The sequence below is a fragment of the Uranotaenia lowii genome, chromosome 3 (genome assembly GCF_029784155.1).
Source record: "Uranotaenia lowii strain MFRU-FL chromosome 3, ASM2978415v1, whole genome shotgun sequence".
In the NCBI taxonomy this organism is placed as follows: Eukaryota; Metazoa; Arthropoda; class Insecta; order Diptera; family Culicidae; genus Uranotaenia; species Uranotaenia lowii.
Genome location: NC_073693.1, coordinates 6,439,387 through 6,463,722, shown reverse-complemented (window position 1 = coordinate 6,463,722; position 24,336 = coordinate 6,439,387). Strand labels below are relative to the sequence as shown.

Genomic DNA, 24,336 nt, shown 5'->3' with positions numbered 1-24,336 from the left:
TTATCTCTGTCAACAATTTATTGAAACTTATGCTTAACTTGGAGTTTAAGAAAAAACTAGTGGATAATAAGTGACCAATAGAAGTTTTCAAAGGAAATATTGTTTTTATACTCATGGGTTTGTTATTTTTAATGATTTGTTTGTTCTAAGGCTGCTTCTATGATTGTATGATCCTTTGGAGAGACTAGAAAGCGCAGATTGTTAAAGCTGAAGCTTTGATTATTTGTTTCTCCGGTAAATTAGACGGAGTAGCTTAAAAAGTGCAGATTTTTTAAGGCTGTTGCAGGTACTTTGTTTTGATTTAGCCTTTCCGTGGAAAAAGATGGATTGGCTTAGGAAGCGTACATATTCAAAGTTGCTGCAGCTTCTGATTGTTCGTTTTGATTTGGCCTTCCACTGGAAAAAGACGGATTGGCTTAGATACGGAAGATTTTCAAGGCTGGCTGTTTTTTTGTTTTGATTTGGTCTTCTGGTATAAAATGACGGATAGGCCAAAGGAAGCGCAGATTTTCAAAGTTGCTCCTGATGTTTGTTTGTTTCGATTTGCCGTTTTGATCCGGTGGCAAATGACGGATTGGCTTAGGAAGTGCAGATTTTAAAGTCTACTTTTTCTGTTTAGTTGTTTTGTAATTGCCTTCTGGTGAAAAAAAGGCGCATTGGCTTAGGAAGCGCAGATTTTCTATGCTGTTTGTTTGTTTTTTATTTGGTCTTCTGGTGTAAAAAAGACTAATTGGCTTAGAAAGCACAGATTTTCAAGGCTGTTGCTGCTGGTTGTGTGTTTTGATTTGATCTTCCGCTGGAAAATGTCAAATAAGCTTAGAACACGTAAATTTTAAAGGCTGCTGCTACTGTTTGTTTGTTCCTTCGGGTTATAAGATGAAGAGACTGAAAAAGCAATATATGTGAAATGGAGGAATGGAGGTGAGCAAGAATGTAGTGAAAATGTTAGGTATGAGAGGAATAAAGATAAACATTCAAAATGCATAAAAAAACTTTTTTTTTAAATTGTGAAAGTTTTATTTTAAGATTAGAAATGTGAAGGAATGTAGAGGTGAAATGGAAGATGTAGGGAAGAGTGGGGTAACGATGAATATCTCAATCTAACATGCGTAAGCATGTTTTTCTACATGTTGTTGACTTATGTACGCATCATATGCTTCTTATATTTAACAAGCCTAAAAAAATGTACTTGCATAATTAAACAAGCTCACGCAAATTGCATCCGTGGGAGACTTAAGGTAAATAACAATAAAAAAAATGGTTTGTTCATTTTCTTTCATGTGAAACAGGAATTTTTGACGAAACATGAATAAGTCACCCAAACGCAAGCCAATAGTTTTGAAAAATATTTTGTTAATTTTTCCAATGCGATAGAGACGACATAAATCCTATGTAAGGAATTTTGCCGAAACGTTCGCGAGCCAGGAATTAGAAACTATTCGATCATATACAACTCTGTTTTTTTATTTCCTCATCTGAAATTGCCTTAGAATAACTAAATGAATTATGAAATTTCGGATTTGAGTCAACTCATAAACTTGGCAAATTATCTAGTTAATTTGGATTCGGTGGCCCACATTTCCCCACAGTTTTTCAAAACCCCAAAAAAATCACTTTTTTTTAAACAGTAAGAACTCGGGAAATTAATGTATTTAAAAAATTTAAAAAATACCTCTTGTGATACCTTAAAACCTTGCTTTGCAACATTTTTTTTCGAATATCAGGGACTGGTGAAATAAAAATCAGGCTACGTCAGAATAACGAAAATTTCGCTCAAAGTGATGATTTTTGTTTTGGTCGTCGCTTCACATTTTTATCCCAACAATGCACAGTGGTCCAGGATGGAATTTCATCATTACAAAATAAATTACGAAGATAATATAAAAGATAGACAAATGGTGTCTTGAGCAAAAACGCTCATCAAACCATGCGCTCTGATAATCTTAAATCAAGCATTAGGGCGTATCATTTTTGTATGATAGACCCATAAATACTTTTTCCAGTGAACAGATGGAGCTAAACTGTCTTCTACAAAGTTGTAGCCAACGGTTTTTAAAGCAATTTTATCGAAAACACGACATACATTTGACGTTTCGTTAGCGAGTTATGATTTTTTGAATATTAAAGATTATGCCGAAAATGCCGGAATACAGATCCTTGTGTATGTTAGTAGGACTGGAGTCACTCGAAACTCGGAGGAAATCAACAGATGCGCTGTTTTTAAAGGACTTGGACCAGTGGAAAGTACTTTTCGCCATATTTAGTATCACAAATTTCTCCAAATGAAGGACGTAGCAGTTTGCGCAACGTGAGACCGTTTCAGCTTCCAAATCGAATACAGAATTACGCTCGTAATGAGCCAATCTATAGAATGATGGCGCTTTACAACGCATATGCTGATGTAATCAAACTGACTATGTCCAGAGAACAAATAAAAAATAGTCTTAAGATGTTTTTATCATAGATGTGTAGTAACTAGTTAGGATCAAAGGCTGAAGCCTAGAATCTGATAAATAAATATACTATACTAAGGTTGTGTCGAAAAAAACAGTATTCTGGCTCTTTCTTTTGTGAATGAATTTATACAATAAAAATGTTTTCTTGGAATTTGTATATAAAAAAAATCGCACCTTTTTCTCTCAAAGCGCAAACTTGCATCAGTTGGTGTTCGTCAGTTATAAGGGATTTTTTTAGCAAAAACTTGTACTTTATAAACTGTCATATCTCGGATTGGTGCAAACTAAAAAATTATTTTATGAAGACATTATTTAATTCAAACATCAAATAATTGATTGTAAAATTCTGTGAAATAGATTATTTTTAAAATTTGATAAAAAATTTCAAAGTTTGTTATTTTTCAATATAAATTCAAGCAAGACTCTGTGAAAGAGAACATTCCCATTTTTCAATCAAAAGTCGATTTTTCATCATTTTGTTATTGTCTGAGTTGACGATGACGTTGCGATGCTTAAATAAGCAATTTCGCAATATCGATTACAGAGTGCGCATCGATCGCTTTCGAAGAAATGCTATCCCAGTTAGAAAGTAACACCCAACTATCAAAGAAAAATAGGCAATTTTGACGATACAATCGGACTCAACAGGAAATTTTTACCTACAGGAAATATTTCGTCAAATTTGGCCAGGTTCGTTAGACAGAAAACGATCAGGTTTTTGTTCTAAGTGTCATGTCAGTATGATCTGCGGTTATATTGCAGTGCTTGGCAGATAATAATGAGCAGATTTATGGCAATACTCCTTAAGAAATGTGTACTTTCCCGATTAGGTGCAATAATAGCTATCGCAATAATAATGCTTGGATTCATCTGGACTTGCCCGGATTTATTTGTTGAAAATGCCCGGATGTTTTCCTGGATTTATTAGGATAAAAATCAAACAAAAAAACTCAAATATAGTATATTTGCGTAAAAAAACAAATTGTTGGACCATTTTTTAATATTTTTTTTTCATTTTTGTCATTTTGGTCTTTTTTGCTGTGAATCCAATTGCAACCTTTTCAACCTTTTAAAAAACAGCTGTGACTTAGCAAGCAAAATGAAATTTTTTGTCATTCTTAAGCCAGCAATCAGACCTTAAATGGAACATTTCAATTAAACTAGAAGCGATTCTTTTTTCATTCGTTACGATTCCAATTGGAGAATACCATTTCGCCAACCGACACGTTATTTATCTCCAGGCGAAACGTCTTTTAGCACATAAACTGCCATTGTGGGTACCCAAACAGAATCCAGAGATGAATTATCCTCCCGTCCGCGTTTTAATGTCTCAATTAAGATTCAAAATTGTGGTCTTTGGGGGATGTGGCGGTGCGTAAAAATAAAAGCTAATATCGTTAATGTGCCCCGTTTGCTGCTTTGAGCGTTTAAATGCAGTGCAGCATGGAAAGGAAGCATTCAAAAATGTTATTATTTTATTGCTCAAGCAGGGAGCGGTAAGTGTTGTCTCCAGACCTCGTTGCTGGATGCCCCCAATCCAAATAACAGACGTCATAAACACGAACCACTTCACGTAATAATAAATCGTTTCAATGTTTTCCGCTCATTTTTTTTCTCCCCTGCCAGTTGGAGACAATGAATTGCGTTCAATTCTACTCACCAGCGCCAGCAGGACCTCCTGCCCCGTAGATACTTCCGCCGGATCCACCTCCGCCCCCACTCCCGATCGAGCCCCCCGATCCCGGCGGAGGAGGACCCATCAGGATTCCGCCGCTGGAGTTGTTCATTTTGCTCGGATCCATCATCATCAGCGGGCTGGGGCTGATCTGGGACTGGGAGCTACCAGCCGGGGTCGTGGCTTCGGTCGATTCCTGCCTCGACAGGGAAAAACGCCGAGGGTTCAATCCCAGCCCGGCGACGCCACTTGTCACGTACTGCTGCAGCGAACTGAAGAAGCTCATTGTTGCTGTTGTGCTTTTGATGAAACTTTTTTATTTTTTCCTTTTTTTGCTCCTAGAGCTTGTTGCTGATGTTGCTCAGACACGAATTGAACACTGACTGATACGGAAATCTCTTATAATATAATAAACACTAACACACTGACACTACGGTGGATTTTTTTCCCCTCTAAGACTTTATCTTATCTGACCAGAGACGCCTTTCACAGAGGGTGGAAAAATCGTTGGTTGCTTCCATTCACTTTTCACAGCCACACACACAAAATATTCTGCTTTATGCACGAGCACACAATTTACTACTTGACAAGCTGCTGTTGGTTGTCTATCCACTGGTTAGGAGGACATCGGAATGCTGGAATTAAAGAAGAGTAAAGAAAAATAATGTTATAGGAATATTTTAAATTATTAGAAATTTCTTTAAATTCAATTGTGGTTACTTGAGCCAAAGAGTGAAAAGTGCGAGTTGAATCATTGTCTAGCAGTTTTTGTCAGACGTTTTTACCTTTCTTACAGAAAGGTACAGTTATCGGTTAATTTGGGAGATCATCAATCCTACCTACTCGACAAAAACACAAAAAATAAGAATGACAAAAATCGCAAAAATGAAAAAATGACAAAATGACAAAAATAACAAAACTGAAGAACAAAAATAACAAAAATGAAAAAAATGACAAAAATGACAAAAATGACAAAAATGACAAAAATGACAAAAATGACAAAAATGACAAAAATGACAAAAATGACAAAAATGACAAAAATGACAAAAATGACAAAAATGACAAAAATGACAAAAATGACAAAAATGACAAAAATGACAAAAATGACAAAAATGACAAAAATGACAAAAATGACAAAAATGACAAAAATGACAAAAATGACAAAAATGACAAAAATGACAAAAATGACAAAAATGACAAAAATGACAAAAATGACAAAAATGACAAAAATGACAAAAATGACAAAAATGACAAAAATGACAAAAATGACAAAAATGACAAAAATGACAAAAATGACAAAAATGACAAAAATGACAAAAATGACAAAAATGACAAAAATGACAAAAATGACAAAAATGACAAAAATGACAAAAATGACAAAAATGACAAAAATGACAAAAATGACAAAAATGACAAAAATGACAAAAATGACAAAAATGACAAAAATGACAAAAATGACAAAAATGACAAAAATGACAAAAATGACAAAAATGACAAAAATGACAAAAATGACAAAAATGACAAAAATGACAAAAATGACAAAAATGACAAAAATGACAAAAATGACAAAAATGACAAAAATGACAAAAATGACAAAAATGACAAAAATGACAAAAATGACAAAAATGACAAAAATGACAAAAATGACAAAATGACAAAAATGACAAAAATGACAAAAATGACAAAAATGACAAAAATGACAAAAATGACAAAAATGACAAAAATGACAAAAATGACAAAAATGACAAAAATGACAAAAATGACAAAAATGACAAAAATGACAAAAATGACAAAAATGACAAAAATGACAAAAATGACAAAAATGACAAAAATGACAAAAATGACAAAATTGACAAAATTGAATCAAGTGACATAATTGAAAAAAAAAACTTTAAAAAATAGGAAAAAAACAAATTTGTTAAAATTGATACAATTGACAAAATTTTTTTAATAAACTGAAATGACAAAATTGACTTTATTAACAAATGCAAATAATCGACATTTTGTATTAATCCTTAATTTTGACAGAGAAGTCTTTTTTTTTCAATTTTACCATTTTTTAAAATTTCGTAAATTTTGTCGATTTTATCAATTTTTCCATTTCTGTCAATTTTGCCAATTCTGTCAATTTTGTCAATTTTGTCAATTTTGTCAATTTTGTCAATTTTTTCAATTTTGTCAATTTTGTCAATTTTGTCAATTTTGTCAATTTTGTCAATTTTGTCAATTTTGTCAATTTTGTCAATTTTGTCAATTTTGTCAATTTTGTCAATTTTGTCAATTTTGTCAATTTTGTCAATTTTGTCAATTTTGTCAATTTTGTCAATTTTGTCAATTTTGTCAATTTTGTCAATTTTGTCAATTTTGTCAATTTTGTCAATTTTGTCAATTTTGTCAATTTTGTCAATTTTGTCAATTTTGTCAATTTTGTCAATTTTGTCAATTTTGTCAATATTGTCAAATTTGTAAATTTGGTCAATTTGCAATTTTGTCAATTTTGTCAATTTTGTCAATTTTGTCAATTTTGTCAATTTTGTCAATTTTGTCAATTTTGTCAATTTTGTCAATTTTGTCAATTTTGTCAATTTTGTCAATTTTGTCAATTTTGTCAATTTTGTCAATTTTGTCAATTTTGTCAATTTTGTCAATTTTGTCAATTTTGTCAATTTTGTCAATTTTGTCAATTTTGTCAATTTTTTCAATTTTTTCAATTATGTCAGTTTTGTCAATTTAGTCAATTTAGTCAATTTTGTCAATTTTGTCGATTTTGTCAATTTTGTAAATTTTGTCAATTTTGTCAATTTTGTCAATTTTGTCAATTTTGTCAATTTTGTCAATTTTGTCAATTTTGTCAATTTTGTCAATTTTGTCAATTTTGTCAATTTTGTCAATTTTGTCAATTTTGTCAATTTTGTCAATTTTGTCAATTTTGTCAATTTTGTCAATTTTGTCAATTTTGTCAATTTTGTCAATTTTGTCAATTTTGTCAATTTTGTCAATTTTGTCAATTTTGTCAATTTTGTCAATTTTGTCAATTTTGTCAATTTTGTCAATTTTGTCAATTTTGTCAATTTTGTCAATTTTGTCAATTTTGTCAATTTTGTCAATTTTGTCAATTTTGTCAATTTTGTCAATTTTGTCAATTTTGTCAATTTTGTCAATTTTGTCAATTTTGTCAATTTTGTCAATTTTGTCAATTTGGTCAATTTTGTCAATTTTGTCAATTTTGTCAATTTTGTCAATTTTGTCAATTTTGTCCATTTTGTCAATTTTGTCAATTTTGTCAATTTTGGCAATTTTGTCAATTTTGTCAATTTTGTCAATTTTGTCAATTTTGTCATTTTTGTTAATTTTGTCAACTTTGTCAATTTTGTCATTTTTGTCATTTTTGTCATTTTTATCATTTTTGTCATTTTTGTCATTTTTGTCATTTTTGTCATTTTTGTCATTTTTGTCATTTTTGTCATTTTTGTCATTTTTGTCATTTTTGTCATTTTTGTCATTTTTGTCATTTTTGTCATTTTTGTCATTTTTGTCATTTTTGTCATTTTTGTCATTTTTGTCATTTTTGTCATTTTTGTCATTTTTGTCATTTTTGTCATTTTTGTCATTTTTGTCATTTTTGTCATTTTTGTCATTTTTGTCATTTTTGTCATTTTTGTCATTTTTGTCATTTTTGTCATTTTTGTCATTTTTGTCATTTTTGTCATTTTTGTCATTTTTGTCATTTTTGTCATTTTTGTCATTTTTGTCATTTTTGTCATTTTTGTCATTTTTGTCATTTTTGTCATTTTTGTCATTTTTGTCATTTTTGTCATTTTTGTCATTTTTGTCATTTTTGTCATTTTTGTCATTTTTGTCATTTTTGTCATTTTTGTCATTTTTGTCATTTTTGTCATTTTTGTCATTTTTGTCATTTTTGTCATTTTTGTCATTTTTGTCATTTTTGTCATTTTTGTCATTTTTGTCATTTTTGTCATTTTTGTCATTTTTGTCATTTTTGTCATTTTTGTCATTTTTGTCATTTTTGTCATTTTTGTCATTTTTGTCATTTTTGTCATTTTTGTCATTTTTGTCATTTTTGTCATTTTTGTCATTTTTGTCATTTTTGTCATTTTTGTCATTTTTGTCATTTTTGTCATTTTTGTCATTTTTGTCATTTTTGTCATTTTTGTCATTTTTGTCATTTTTGTCATTTTTGTCATTTTTGTTATTTTTGTCATTTTTGTCATTTTTGTCATTTTTGTCATTTTTGTCATTTTTGTCATTTTTGTAATTTTTGTAATTTTTGTCATTTTGTCATTTTTGTCATTTTTGTCATTTTTGTCTTTTTTGTCATTTTTGTCATTTTTGTCGTTTTTGTCATTTTTGTCATTTTTGTCATTTTTGTCATTTTTGTCATTTTTGTCATTTTTGTCATTTTTGTCATTTTTGTCATTTTTGTCATTTTTGTCATTTTTGTCATTTTTGTCATTTTTGTCATTTTTGTCATTTTTGTCATTTTTGTCATTTTTGTCATTTTTGTCATTTTTGTCATTTTTGTCATTTTTGTCATTTTTGTCATTTTTGTCATTTTTGTCATTTTTGTCATTTTTGTCATTTTTGTCATTTTTGTCATTTTTGTCATTTTTGTCATTTTTGTCATTTTTGTCATTTTTGTCATTTTTGTCATTTTTGTCATTTTTGTCATTTTTGTCATTTTTGTCATTTTTGTCATTTTTGTCATTTTTGTCATTTTTGTCATTTTTGTCATTTTTGTCATTTTTGTCATTTTTGTCATTTTTGTCATTTTTGTCATTTTTGTCATTTTTGTCATTTTTGTCATTTTTGTCATTTTTGTCATTTTTGTCATTTTTGTCATTTTTGTCATTTTTGTCATTTTTGTCATTTTTGTCATTTTTGTCGTTTTTGTCATTTTTGTCATTTTTGTCATTTTTGTCATTTTTGTCATTTTTGTCATTTTTGTCATTTTTGTCATTTTTGTCATTTTTGTCATTTTTGTCATTTTTGTCATTTTTGTCATTTTTGTCATTTTTGTCATTTTTGTCATTTTTGTCATTTTTGTCATTTTGGTCATTTTTGTCATTTTGGTGATTTTTGTATTTTTTGTAATTGTTGTTATTTTTGCCTTTTGTGATTTTGTTTTTTCTGGTTTGTGGTTTAATGTTTTTAAAAGACCATATCAACGTTGTAAAAATTTCCAAATTGAAAAAAATTTCACGATTCCAAAAACTGATGATAAAGCCAAAAATTCGTACATTTTACTGATTGTTGGACCATATTTTTCACATCGTTTTTAATTCAAACGATTTTTGGATCATGTAAGCTATTCTTAAATTTAATATACAATAGAATTGCTAAACCGTTTGGGTCCTGGATTTGCTTCAGAGTTAGTGAGATGCACACATTATTTTACCCAATAATTTTTTCTATCTATTCGTTTCCCTCACTTCAGAGCTTACTCAAAGCAAACGTTGATAAAAATTTGAAACACATGTTTTGGTATCTTTTTTTTGAATACATTCTTTAACTTTACATTTGGTTTAGTTTGAGATTACCATATGCTGTGATTCATAGAAGAGTACATTTAGATTATTCTCGTTAAATAAAATTAAATATAATTGGGATCATACCGGATATTCCATGATCCAGTCATTCCAATACCGCCATTTAGTTGCTAATGGTGTAGTTTAATTTTTTTTTTATTACTTTGTCCTATAAAAAAATTCGAATTTTTATTTTTAAAACTTTGACTTCACTGCGTCTGAAATTCTTAAATCGTAGTTTTATTGATAAGAAATTCGAAAACGCTATGTATCGTTTGTTTATTTTTTTTTTGTTTCATATGATGTAATTTGCAGCCTGTAAGAAAGCCTAAATACAATCCACTGTCAAGTGTATTAAATCAGGTTTTTAATTTTGTTTTGGTCCAATTTTCAGATGCTTAGAACTTAAACTTCATACTCTTTAACTGAATGGAAATAAAACGAGTTGTTTTACAAAGTGCTCAGGTCAGTATATGTTTTATTTTGTTTTTTAATTCTTTAACTGTTAAAATATTTTGTTGACCAATCTATCTTTTAACACGTTTGAAAGATACTTTTATTCTATTTTTTTTTGAAAATCCTAAGAAGCTATAAAAAACAGCATTTTTAGTTTAACAAACATAAATGAGAACTTTTGCATTTTTTTTTCTAAACATGGTTTAGTTCATTAATATTTCTTAACAGAAAATAAACCACTACGTAAAAACTCCGTCGCTGAAATAATAGACACAAACAAAAATAAGCAAAACATCCCGAAGCCCAAAGGCGCCATTCAATCAATTCCGCCTTTCCATCATCATTCAGGCCGGGGATCGACGACACGTTTGACTGAAGCGATTCCGCTTCAATGATGATTATAAGATTGGTTCGTTCGAATTTATAATCATGATGATAATGATCATTAACCAGAACGCAGATATCCATTTCCACAATGCCTTCTTCACTTGACTGTGCGATTTGTATGTACGTTTGTTTGTTGGAAAGCAGTAACAAATCCTGGCCCCGGTTTATTATCCATTTGGTATCTAAATATAAATATGGCTCGTTCGTCCTCGCAGATAAAGTAGGTACACATTCAGCAGATAGCCTCCGGAGTAGTGATTGCTCAATCTAAGCCGCATCATCAACAGTCTCCCATCATCTTGTTGAGTTGAGGCATCCAACAGCATCCTCCCCATCGTCATCATCGTCAACATCGCCATCATCGTTCGAATGAAAAGCAAAAGATAGTCCTAGTAGTGGCTCCATCTAGTCCGTGCGGTTTGTAATCCGTGACTCGCCATATACTTATTTGCATGCTGCTGCTGCAACAATATTTGAGTGCCATGATGAAACCCATGAAGCAGTTTTCACATTCGAGAATCCCGTGTGTTTATATTTTCACAGCTTGATGAATGGGCGAGATGAAGTATGAGAAGGTTGGTAGTTGTCGGGCGAATCAAAAAGACGTGCTCGGCATGTATTCATTATCGCAAAACATAAAATAACCTTTGCATCCCCGTTTGCCGCCTTTCGTCCGTCGTCGTTTTCCATCTTTATTCCCCCCCTAACTGTCACAGGTTGTTGCAACTAGTGAAATCTTTTTTTTTAGTGCTGCTGTTGCCATGGAAAATCATCAAACGGGGATGCTGCGGAAACTGCCGAGTTGTGTTGAGTTGTGCTGGCAATTCATAACCTGCAAAAAGAAAAGACCGGAGAGAGAGACAGAAATGAATAATTAATCCTAGGGCTGCTGTTGGGAAATTGGATGGTGAAACGAGAAAAGTGAAACAATTTTCTATTACAAAAGGTGCAAATAAAGAGCACGCTCGTTTCTGGGGGTAACGTTTTAAATGGCTCGTAAAGCTGAAAACGGAAGGTAATCTTACAGAGGAATTTCAACAATTTAAATAGGCGTCCAAATTAATGTTTTTTTTTTCATTTTTAATACAAGAGTATACTGAAGACAATCTAAACAAAATCAATTCAATAGAATAAAAAAAATGTATATGTCTCTTTTTATGTTTTTTTGTTAGTGAAATCCAGAATAATAATAATGAATAATGAGATTAAACGTTTTCAAAATATTTTGTATCAATTCATGAATATCCATTTTATTTGAAATATTAGTTTTATCAATTTTTGATTTAATCAATTTTTTTGAAAAATGTATTTGAAAAAAATAAATTCTATCTTTCAGAATTATCGTCTCAATTTTCAAAATTTCGCATCTCTTCATAATAATATGAGAAATGTCGAGATAGAATTGTTTAAATCAGGCTTCCCAAAAGTACTGCATTGCGATGACAGCTTTTTCTTCGCCGAACAAACTGTCTCGGTTTGCCTTTCCACTCGGTTCGCTGCTGTACCGTCGGTGACGAATAAAAACGCTTCGGCTACGTCGCACACGTTCGGGAACGAAGATTGTATCTGAACAATCGGCTAAAGCTTGCGCTGCCGAAAGTGTTGTGCTTTAAGCTGTAGCGAACCGAACCGACAGTTCGATTTTCATTCTTTCATGCCTCCTGTTTCGCAAATAATTTCATCCTAACTGTCGGCTGTAGGGCGTGACAGTTTTGCGCAGGACTGTCGCGGGCGACTGTCATGCCCATACCGTTTCCATGCCCGGTCGTATGCTGCTGATGCTGCTGCTCGATTCGAATAGACCGAACGAGCAATCTATTCCAACCGAGCAGCAGCATACGACCGAGGCGTAACGCGATGTGTGGTTTCGGTGAAGGTTATGCGAAAATTGTTATAGTAATTACCTTCGATAAAAAAACCCTTAAAAAGACATGAATTCAATCGTACAATTTAATACTTTTTTATTATTTTATTTTTATTTTTTATTCAGAATCATAGCCTTAGAAATATTTCACTCACGGGAGAAGTGGGTTGGGATAGAACACATTTTTTGTGTCGATTCTCTAGAATTTGTTTGAATATAAGAAAAAATGAAAAAAATTGAGAAAACGAATTGTTAAAAACGAATATAAAAGGCAAGTGATGGGAACCATGAAACATAAATTAAATAATCGTAGAAATAATCATTTTGGGGTGAAAATCTCGAAGTGAGTTCTTGTATTGAATCTCAATCTGAAATTTGAACCTGAAACATAAATCTAAGCCTGATACCTTCAACTAGAAATCTGAATGAAGAATTTTAATGCGAATCTGAATATAAAACCCTTCTCTGAAATCTTAATCTGAAACCTGATCTCAAAATTAGAACCTGGAATCTCAATATTAAATTTGAATAAGAATCTGAAATCTCAATCTTAAATTTGAATCTGAAATATAAATCTCCAATTTGAAACTGAAATCTTAATCTGAAATCAGAATTTGAAATTTGAATCTGAATCTGAGATCCGAATCTGAAATTGGAACATGAAATCTGAATCTGAAATTCGAATCTTACATCTAAATACGAAATCTGAATCTAAAATCTGAATCTGAAATCTGACTCTGAAATCTGATTCTAAAATCTGAATCTGAAATCTGAATCTGAAATCTGAATCTGAAATCTGATTCTGAAATCTGAATCTGAAATCTGAATCTGAAATCTGAATCTGAAATCTGAATCTGAAATCTGAATCTGAAATCTGAAATGTGAATCTGAAATTCGAAACTGAAACTTTAATCTGAAATCTGAATCTGAAATCTGAATCTGAATCTGAAATCTGAATCTGAAATCTGAATCTGAAATCTGAATCTTAAATCTGAATCTGAAAACTGAATCTGAAATCAGAATCTGAAAACAGAATCTGAAATCTGAATCTGAAATCCTCATCTGAAATCTTAATCTGAAATCTGTATCTGAAATCTGAATCTGGAATCTGAATCTGAAATCTGAAATCTGAATCTGAAATCTGAATCTGAATCTGAAATCTGAATCTGAAATCTGAATCTGAAATCTGAATCTGAAATCTGAATTTGAAATCTGAATCTGAAATCAGAATCTGAAATCAGAATCTGAAATCTGAATCTGAAATCAGAATCTGAAAACAGAATCTGAAATCTGAATCTGAAATCCTATTCTGAAATCTTAATCTGAAATCTGTATCTGAAATCTGAATCTGGAATCTGAATCTGAAATCTGAATCTGAAATTTGAATCTAAAATTTGAATCTGAAATCTGAATCTAAAATTTCAATCTTAAATCTAAATTTAAAATCTGAATTTGTTTCTGATTCTAAAATCTGAAATCTGAATCTGAAATCCGTTTCTAGAATCTGAGTCTTAAATCTGAATCTGAAATCTGAATCTCATATTTGATCCCTAAATTTAAATCTGAAATCTGAGTCTGCAAAGCTGAATCTGAAATTTAAATCCTAAACTTGAATCTGAAATCCAAATTGGAATCTAAAATCTTGATCTGAAGTATGAATCTGAAATCCGAATTTTTATCTGAAATCTGAAATCGCATATTTCAATTTGAAATCTAAAATCTTGAACTTGAATTCATAAACGACATCCAATATCAGGCTGGAAAACAACACGCATCAATGCGTGTCGACCAACTAATAACGTAAGGATAGCCAGCCGCAGTAGCTAGCTTGAGCTTCAAGCAGAAGTTCGTTAATTCTAAATTAAATCGACCCGAGCGTGAGCCGATGATGATCCAATGCGAATCTCGGCTACAGTCGGACGTTATTAGCAGTACTGTCATGCGAAGTTTAACGCATTGAAAACTGTCACGAAGATTTCCCCAAAACTGTCACGGAGCTTCAAAGGCTATTATATCCACGAGCAAACTTTCGCATGAGGTAAACCAAGGCGTCGTTGTACATCGCACGAATGCGCCTTTTAAAACTGTCGGGGAAGAAATATTCGGAAAGCTTTCACCGAAGTGGATGTGCGACGTTCGCAAGAATACTGTCGTTCGGCAGTACTTTTCGGATGCCTGGTTTAAATGGTTTTTGCAAAAATCTCTTTTAAAATGCTTCTTTTTTTAATTTACTTTTTTATTATGATATGTTTTAAACTTTGTCAAAAATTTAGTTTTTATCTCAATAGGCGATGGAAGTGCAGCCAAATTTAGGTGCTGGTTTTGCATAAGTACAAGTAAAATGCAGCTGAAATTTCAGCCAACTTTTAACAGTTCTACGGGTTTATCTTGAGCCTATTGATTTTGTGGATTGTACTCGAAAATATCTGTCTTGGTTCCTGTAAATTTGAGAGTCTTCTCTTGGCACGTCAATGACTTAATTGAGTTTCTTCTGCTGAATCTACACTCGATTACTGCGATCGAATTGGTACCACACATGTGGTTGATTCTCATTATATTGCGATTTTTTTCTCGTGCTAGAAACTGCATTCAAAAATTTCGTCAATCCTTAATCTTAAATCTTTCTACGACTTCGCTGTTTTCCCTCACCGTCAAATATTTGCAGAGTTGCCATTCTTTTCACAAATTTTGGTAGCTTTAAAATAAAATTCAGGAAAAATTAGACTAACATAAAACTTTTATAATTCATTTAAAATAGCTACATGCTCACAGTCTCTTCAACCTTTAAACGTAATATTTTTCTTATTTCATGTCTTTTATTCATATTTTCTTTCGAAGATTGACCAGTTTTCACACGTTTAACTGACAAAATGTAGTGTGTTTTTTCTCTTAAATATATGATTTACCAGTTGTTTGAAAATCTACCCTTTTGGATGTTTTATTCAAACTTTAATATTTGAGATATTTATCAAAGCCTTCTGCAAAAATTCTTCATAGTAATTCTCGCGAAGTTAAACTGAAATGTGGCAGATTTTAAAAGTTATCGCAGCAAAAGATACGCAAAAACCGTTTCAGAAACTTGAAATTAAAATTCCGATTTGATACGTTTAACCGTGGAACGTTCAGCTTTTAATAAGAAATTTCGGAATATCTAAGATAAATAGCAACTGTAGAATGAATTATGACATTTAAAATTTCAGTTTTTACGCAATAATCAACTTTCCCGATGACTGCAAGTAATTATAACTTTGAAGTTAAAGAATTTTTTTTATATTTTTTCCTTCTGTTGAAACGAAATTCCGATAAAATTTTCAAACCGAAATGAATTGTAGATATTTTTAAGTATAAGTTTGAGCGGTTTGCAGTATTCAAAAAGAAGTTCAAAAAAGGATAAAAAAAAATATAAAAAAAAGATATCAATGATTGATTGATCATAAAACTGTTTTAATGCCTTATCAGTAAAACTAAATGCAATAGACAAAATCTGACTAACAATTCGAGTTTAGATCGCCAAAATCTTCTAAAACGATTAATAAAACATTGATAGAAGATTTGAATCTACCAGTGTGAAGTTATTGAGTTCAAGGTTGGAATGACGACGAGCAAGCACTTAATTTCTATTAAGTTTTGAACGGATCTTTAAAATTTTTTTGTAAAAACCAAAAACCAGGCAAAATTAGGCTTATTCCCAAAAATCAGGGGAAAAACTAGGCTTATCAGGTTATCAGTAGGGGAGAATGAGGATACTTGATCCCTGGGGATACTTGATTCCTTAGCTATATCTCGAAACTGGAATATCTTACAAAGATCAAATGTTCTAGAAAAATGTGCCAAAATGAGCAAAATAACAATGCTTGTAGTTTAAATTTTTTTAACAAAATAATTGTGTGAGTAATTGAACTTTGTTTGAAAAATTTCACAAAATGTAACTTGAAGATCTTTTTTCATCACTTTAAAATGTCCCTTACATGGGAAAATTATGAAAAAAATATTTGTTCCAATGTATCAATCGTTCGAGCGTAAAATGAACTTCATAATGCCATATTTTCAAAGTAATGGAAAACTCTCAACTTTTTTCAGGAAAATTTTCTAAAATATTGATTATGGGTACAATTGATCCCCTAGAGTTGGGTACAATTGATCCCCCTTCCAAACGGCATATTCTTCTTCTGAATTGAGCGTTATGATTGCTGATTACGAAATTACTTATTTTTATCCAAAAACTAATATTTATCAAACAATTTTCTGAAGAATAGAACAAAAATAATTAATTTTCTCTTAATTATAAAAAAACAGCGCCTTTAAGTATGCAATGGATTAGCGTTGAGACAAAGTTATAGAATTTTCTTCTTATGTCTACTATAAATTGTGAAATGAGAACAAACATGACCAAAATAGTCAATTAACATTCTATCTTGGGGTTTTGTTTGATTTTTATACAAGGATTAGGGCTTCCTGAATAAAAGATCAAGTCTCCTTCAATAGGGGATCAAGTCTCCCCTAACTCCAGAAAAATCGCAATTTTTTTACTCCCACGAAAATGCTTCTAGTTCATCAACGGGTTCAAGTATCGTTCTAATTTTTGGAGCATAGAAACTTGAAGTTACAAGCTGTCAGGAAATGTCAAAGGCGGCGAGTTGCTAAATTTTAACAAAAAGATATGGTGAAAATAAGAAAAGGGGATCAAGTATCCCCACTCTCCCCTATAGACCTTCAACAACCAGGCAAATCCTGAAAAATCAGGCACATTGGCATCTCTGTGTGTATGGCTTTTAGATACGAGAACTAACTAATCACAGCAGTCATGTTATTCCAAATTGGAAACAAAACATTTAAAACAATCATGAAGCTTCCTTGATATTTTTTGGTACTTTTTCTAAACATTTCATTGTAAAACTTGGTTTTATGAATAACTTAAATCTTTTCAAGATAAATCGAAAGGTTCCCGTTTACAACGAATAAAGGCTGCAAAGATGAGTCCACTATAACTATTCGTAAGTTTTATTAAAAGTAGGCTCAGTGCGTTTTTTAATTTATTTTTCAGCATCAAGTAGTATTATATAACTGAATTGCATTCTAATATCTTACTTCTATCTCTGAAACAGCTACTGATGTATCTTGATAGTGTTCTGGATCGAAACATGGCTGTGATTATGCGCATGGGTCGAAGGCGAGTTAAATCCGTGTGGCAGAACAACAGGTACCTTCCCAACCTCATCAACTTCTAAACCATATCAATGATTTTTTATCGCTTATCGCAGATTTATGTTACAATAAATTAAAATGCCAGATTAAACCTTTGTTTAAATCAAAATGTTTGAAAACATTCTGCATTTCCTTACAGATTCTTTATGGCGCAGCAGATCAGAGAATAGCTTAAAATGGACATGGTTTCTTTTCAAAAACTAATTTACATATTGTGTTGACTTTCTTTTGGAATAATTATTAACTTTATACTGCCTTCCGGAAAACACTTGATGTCAATTTGAATTAAAACGAATCTCAGCTTTTCCTATTTTAATCTCTTCGAGAAGAAAATCATCTACTGAAGCTCAATTGGGAATCTTTTAGCCCATACAAGCATATTGAAAATGATACCAACAAACAGTGCAAATACGAATAACGGTTGCTTTGATAATTTTGTATGTTATTTGACGTTGACGTTGTTGAATACTCAAGCCATTGGCCCCCTTGGAGGGGGTACAAGCTATTTTAGTCGCCTGTTATGATGCCTCTTCTCAGATAGGAGCAGCACTGAGCGTATAGAAAGAATTTTTGATATGTTACATGGAAGGGACCAGAGCCTGGAAACGGTTGAATATTGGTTTGTTTCTTGGTCCGGCTTTTGACTATTTTTCCAGTTGTACGGACCGGACAATCCGGATTTTTAGATCTGGGTTATTTGGCAGGCTAGTGTGGATCGCTAAAATTTCGCTGAACGTCATCACATTGCCAGCTTGTAAGTAATATGTAAAAACAAATATTTCCAGAACGTACCAAAAAAAAAGTGTGAATAGGATTTATGTGAATGTTTGCAGAGCCAAAACTGTGCAGGCGAATCCAGCTATTCAATAAAATTACAATAGATAAATATATTAAATAATTTTTGTCAGATTGTAGGATATGGCTCTTGGTAAAAAGCAATTTGTTGTTCTTAACAAAGTAATTTCGAAGAGGTTTTTTTATTTAATTTAAAAAGCAGTATCGCATGCTCCTAGAGAACAAATGAAAGTTTTTACTTATCTGTACTTCGATATCCTTAATTAGTATTACCACAGGCAAACATACAGAACGCTTCGTTTTCATTTTAAGCAAAACTATCAAACAAATTTTCCATGATTTGCCCTGTTCATTGTGTGATATTTGTTTGCTATCTCTTAAGAAACTCACAAAAATTCGTTTTGAAAGTTTAAAGAAGATGATGGCAAAATTGGCTCAAATTGGATGGCCGTATCCGAATATCCGGTTTCTGTCTGTAACTCACAATACATGGTCGAAAAACCGCTTACAATCAATTATAAATTGCAGATGAAATTCGAAAGTCGTTCCCTAAGTACAAAATGTAAATAGTTACCAATGCGGTCGAATACTTGTAAATTTTACATTTCTGTACAATTATTAATGAATGATGAAAACAGGTGATTCCAATATACGTATTTAGGTCAATTCTTGAAGAAGTGAATTCGTACCCTTCCAATCGAAGCTCATGTGTAACGTTCGGCTCCCCAAACAAGAGCGTTAAGGATATCTGTAACACTCACGCACAAGCTGAAACTGGCTTCAGCCAGAAAATCTCGCTAAATTTCTATCATTATTATTCGGATTGAGCCTATGTAAAGCAATCAAATTTTGTCTAAAAATAATAATAGAATAGGGAGTTTCAGTTAATTCATTGTCAAATCTTGAGTTTTAAGCGAGAAATATTCGAATACTTCGGTTGATCTATAACACATGAAAGGAAACAATATAGATTTGTTTAACTGCAGATCAAAAAACAATTCATCAACGGAACTCAAGAATTTATTTCACATAAGCGATTCTATATGCCATTTCAAGTTTATAACAAATAAAAAAAAACTATTTCACAACCTGATAAACTGTTTTTTATTCTATTCGCACACATTATTTTTCATCTCTTTTGTAGATCTTATTTTCCAACCAGAATTAAATTTTGGCAGCTGTTATATAAAAATATATTAAACTCATTCGTTTAGAAATTACGCACAATTGGGACTTTTCTTGTTTGAAAGGATGTTAGTTTTGTTCACCAATTGAGCATTATCAATCGCACCATTTAATCGAAAAACTGATAAAAGCAATTGGCACGGCACTATCTTATATCGAAACGTAAACATTCAACTGACTTGTTGCTATGCTTGAGTTTAACTTAATCTAACTTTTGCATGAGCTACCATGATCAGTGCTATCATTTTGCAAAAAATTCTGCCGATTTCGTTCCAAGTGTCTTGTCTGTTTATCTGTGCTATAACTATTAACAAAGAAAATTCATCGACTACAACAAAATTAGATGCTTCCAAAACATACATACATAAAATGTTGAAACAATAAAAAAAAAAGTCAATGTACTCTGAAGGCACACACATAATGCACTATTACAATCTGAAATCCAGAATCCTGAAACCACACTTAAAAATCAATAAATAGATCAGATTTGAAATCCAAACAACAACAAAATCTACACAACTCATCTTAGAAAAATTAACATAAAAATATTAGAAGAAACTTGGATTTTAAATTCAGTATCAAATACTCAGAAGATTATCATTTGAAATAAGTTTAGACAGATGCAAAATTCTATGAACGCTGAAAATCAGCTTCAATATAAATTCGTCCAATTGTATCATACTTAAGGATTATCAATCTGAAATCTGTGATGAGATTTTGATCGTCATGTTTGAGATGTAATGAAGATCACACAGGGAGATTTTTGATTAAAATGACTTTAGAAGGATTGATTTTTTTTTCAAACCAGTTCTCAAATGTTGGTTAAGGTCTGTAAAGGAATTACAAAGACATAAGAATACATAAATGATGGTTTACGTTATTCTGGTACATTTTTTTCAGACGATTGTTACTGTTTCTCAGTCTTTAACTACATCTATTTATTTTTTATTTAAAGAAGTTAAGCAATCCTTCCAGGTACGGAATCGTTTGTAGGATGCAAGAGCAAAATTCAATGATAACATTTATAAAAAAACAAGTTTATTGAAATTTATTCAGATGAGTAACGGTTGTACACAGTAAAAAATATGTTGAACTGGCCTAACAGCAAATATAACAAAGAATTCAATAATGTTTTGTGTATATTGTATTTGAGCTTCAAATCTTCAGTTTTTTTTTGAATACTAGCTTAAGCGCTGTGTGCGTTGCAACACATCAATTAAGAGAAAAAAAACTGAAATTAAATTGTATAAAAAATCTTCTTTAATAAACTCGTTGTCTTCTTTCCTAAAACTATTTATATTTTAATGTTTTGTTTTCTAAAGTTAAATCAAAAGTTAGTAATGTTTTCTTGCAATATAAATTTTATCTCCAAAAAAGTATCGCTTCATAAACTATCTAGTGAAAAATAAATATCCGAGTTCTGCATTATAAACTTCCTTTTTTTCATCATTTCCCACATCTTAAAAGCTATCGATATATTATGATATAAATGCGATTTTTTCTTTCTTGATTTTTATATTTTCAAACAAGTTGTTTAACAACTTGTGTTAAGATTCATTGATTGAACATTGGAGAAAATTTTTTGAAAACATTCTGTTTATTGGAATTATTTTGTGGATTGTTAAAAACACATTGCCTATGATTCATAATTTCGCAGGTTTTTTTTCGGGATGAAGCAAATGAAGTCCAGGGAATGAATTCCTCTAATTCGAATTACAAATTTATGTTTCAATTCTTCTATACAAATTCTTAAAATTCCTCTCACCCTTCGAGGATAAAATTCGAATGACAATTTTTAAAGACTACATATTAACCTCAATTTTTTTTAAATCATTTGAAATTCATATGCAAGACCTCATGTCTTCTAAACTTACTTACTTACTTAATGATCCCGCGCCGATCCTCCGGTGCATAGGGCCGTGGTAAAAGACCTCCACTGCTGACGATCCGGAGCCAGCGACTTCACCTGGTCCCAGTCAAGATTATCGTCGACAGTTCGGATTTCAGCGGCTAGGCTTCGCCGCCACGAGTTTCTGGGTCTGCCTCTTCTTCGATGACCTTCTGGATTCCAGTCAAGCGCCTCTCTGCAAATCTCGTTTTCATCTTTTCGCAGCGTGTGCCCAATCCATCTCCACTTACGTTCCCGAATCTCGATTTCTAGCGCCCTTTGATGACATCGGCGATGTAATTCCTCATTCGAGATCCAGTTGCCAGGCCACCAAGCGCGGATGATGTTCCGCAGGCAGCGGTTTACAAATACTTGCAGTTTTCGCGTCGTTACCGCATATGTGCACCAAGTTTCGCACCCGTACAGCAATACGGATTTGACGTTTGAGTTGAAGATTCGGATTTTTGTTCGTAGAGAGATCTGGCGTGACCGCCAGATGTTTCGGAGACTCGCAAACGCAAATCGGGCCTTTCTGATCCGGGTTTCGATGTCTTTCCTGGTACCACCATCAGGCGTTATCTGGCTACCAAGATACTGGAAGCACTCCATTTTCTCAACTTGTTGCCCAGCTACCATGAAACTGGAGGGATTTCCTGTGTTGATCTCCATCGACTTGGTCTTTCCGACATTGACTTTGAGACCTGCTGCCTTGGAACTATCGGTGAGGTCGTCGAGTTTGCTCTGCATGTCCGCTTGTGTTTGGGCGAGCAAAACAATATCGTCAGCCAGGTCAAGGTCGTTCAGTTGCTCCATTGTTAAAGGATTCCACGGCAATCCTCGGTTCGGTGCACAGTCGATCGATCCAGTCAGAATCTCATCCATTACGATGAGGAAAAGTAGCGGTGATAAGATACATCCTTGTCTCACTCCAGCAGTTACCGGGATTGGTTCGGACAAGACACCATCGTGCAAGACCTTGCACGAAAATGCCTCGTATTGTGCTTCGATGAGATGGACTAGTTTCTCTGGGACCCCTCGTCGCCTTAGAGCCGCCCAGATGTTTTCATGATTAAGTCGGTCGAATGCTTTTTCGAAATCAACGAACACCAGCAGAAGAGAGTCCTGGAATTCGTTGATTTGTTCCAGTATGATTCGTAGCGTTGTGATGTGGTCCACACATGATCGTCCGGATCGGAATCCAGCTTGTTGCCGTCGGAGTGTAGCGTCGATTTTCTCCTGGATCCTGTTCAGGATCACTTTGCAGAGTACTTTGAGGGTTGTACAGATCAACGTTATGCCTCGCCAGTTACCGCACTCTGTCAGGTCTCCTTTCTTCGGGACCTTTACGAGAATACCCTGCATCCAGTCGGCCGGGAATGTTGCAGTATCCCAGATGTCAGCGAAAAGACGGTGCAACATTTGTGCTGACAGGGCAGGGTCGGCTTTCAGCATTTCAGCAGGGATGCAATCGATCCCAGGTGCTTTGTTGGATTTCATGTTTTTGATTGCCGTTTCTATTTCAGCCAGCGAGGGCGCTTCCGAGTTGACGCCATTTATGCGACTTACTGTTGGCACTTCAAGCTGCGGGTTCTGTTGGCCATCGCTATTCGTGACTCGGAAGAGTTGTTCGAAGTGCTCAGTCCATCGTTTGAGCTGATCTGTTCGATCGGTCAATAACTGACCTGCTCGGTCTTTCAGCGGCATTCTTGCATTAGTCCTTGCACCACTTAGGCGGCGAGAAATGTCATAAAGTAATCGGATATCTCCATTGGCGGCGGCTCTTTCCCCCTCTTCGGCTAGGGAGTTTGTCCAGGCTCTCTTGTCTCGTCTACAAGCTCGTTTAACTGCCTTTTCCAGCTCCGCATATCGTAAGCGGGCGGCTGCTTTGGCTGACCCGGTACATGCCTGCTCAATTCCGACTTTCGCCTTTCTCCGATCATCGACCATCCTTCTAAAGCATGTCTTCTAAAGCAAATATTATTAACTGTTAGCAGTTTCCTGAATTTTGGATTCTTTATTCTGGTTTAATTACACAACCAAAGTACGCATCTTTTTAAACTGCTAGTTTGTTACTTTCAGTTGTTCAGAAGTTCAACCATACATCCAACATTTCCATAATCGAAATAATTGCTTTAAAGATTCACTTTATTATCTGTTTTTCTTTAGCTTTTGTTGCGCATTCGGGCTAACTGCCCGAAAAAAATAGTATTGAAGAAATTGTTTTCAGTTTGACTCCGGAAAATGATGACTGCCAGTGTGTTTCAGATTCCTAAAACAAAATTATTCTAATTGTTCATTATTTATACCCCTTGATATATGCAACAGCGATCTATGTATGCGTCAGAATAAATTCAAATGGATGTTAAGTACTGGATTATTTTTTGTGTGCTTGTTATTCCTCAAAGTGAAAACTCAAGTAACAAAAAAAAGCTACCAAAAAGATGTTGAATTAATTTTTCTTGGCTACTTCAAGAATGCTTCCTGGTTGTACAAGTTTTTCGGTTTTAATTAATGATAAAGGAAAAAAAAAATTCCGGGCGGGAAATTCGACGCACTCTTCATCTTTTCCAACTACGACCATTTTCCTGGTTCTTTGAAAACGACGAGCCAGACGAGTGGATCTTTGTTGCTTGCATCAACTTTCCACCCAAGCATTGCCTTGATGAAATTGTTTTAATGTTTTTTCCTTCCACTTTTTCCCATTTTTTTTATTTTTTCTTTTGCAAAAAGTAAGTGCACTTTTCAAGTTGGAAAAGTTGATATCCCATTTCTTGATAACAAATTAGTTTAAGTTGAAAGAGGCAATGATTTAAGTGCAAAACAACATTTGAAAGCATTTTCTGATGCAAACTCATAAATCAACAACACACACGACCTTA

At 32.9% G+C, this 24,336-nt stretch overlaps 1 protein-coding gene across 5 annotated transcripts in view; it reads right to left on the bottom strand.

The window, feature by feature from the left end:
* LOC129758123 (BAI1-associated protein 3) overlaps positions 1–24,336 on the bottom strand; it is a 409,115-nt gene that overhangs the window by 343,326 nt on the left and 41,453 nt on the right. For all 5 annotated transcript variants that reach the window (XM_055755572.1, XM_055755575.1, XM_055755576.1 and 2 more), the window contains exon 2: positions 4,117–4,766. In XM_055755572.1, coding sequence (XP_055611547.1) covers positions 4,117–4,417 — 301 coding nt within the window. In that variant the 5' untranslated portion in view covers positions 4,418–4,766. The remainder of the gene's footprint in view (positions 1–4,116; positions 4,767–24,336) is intronic.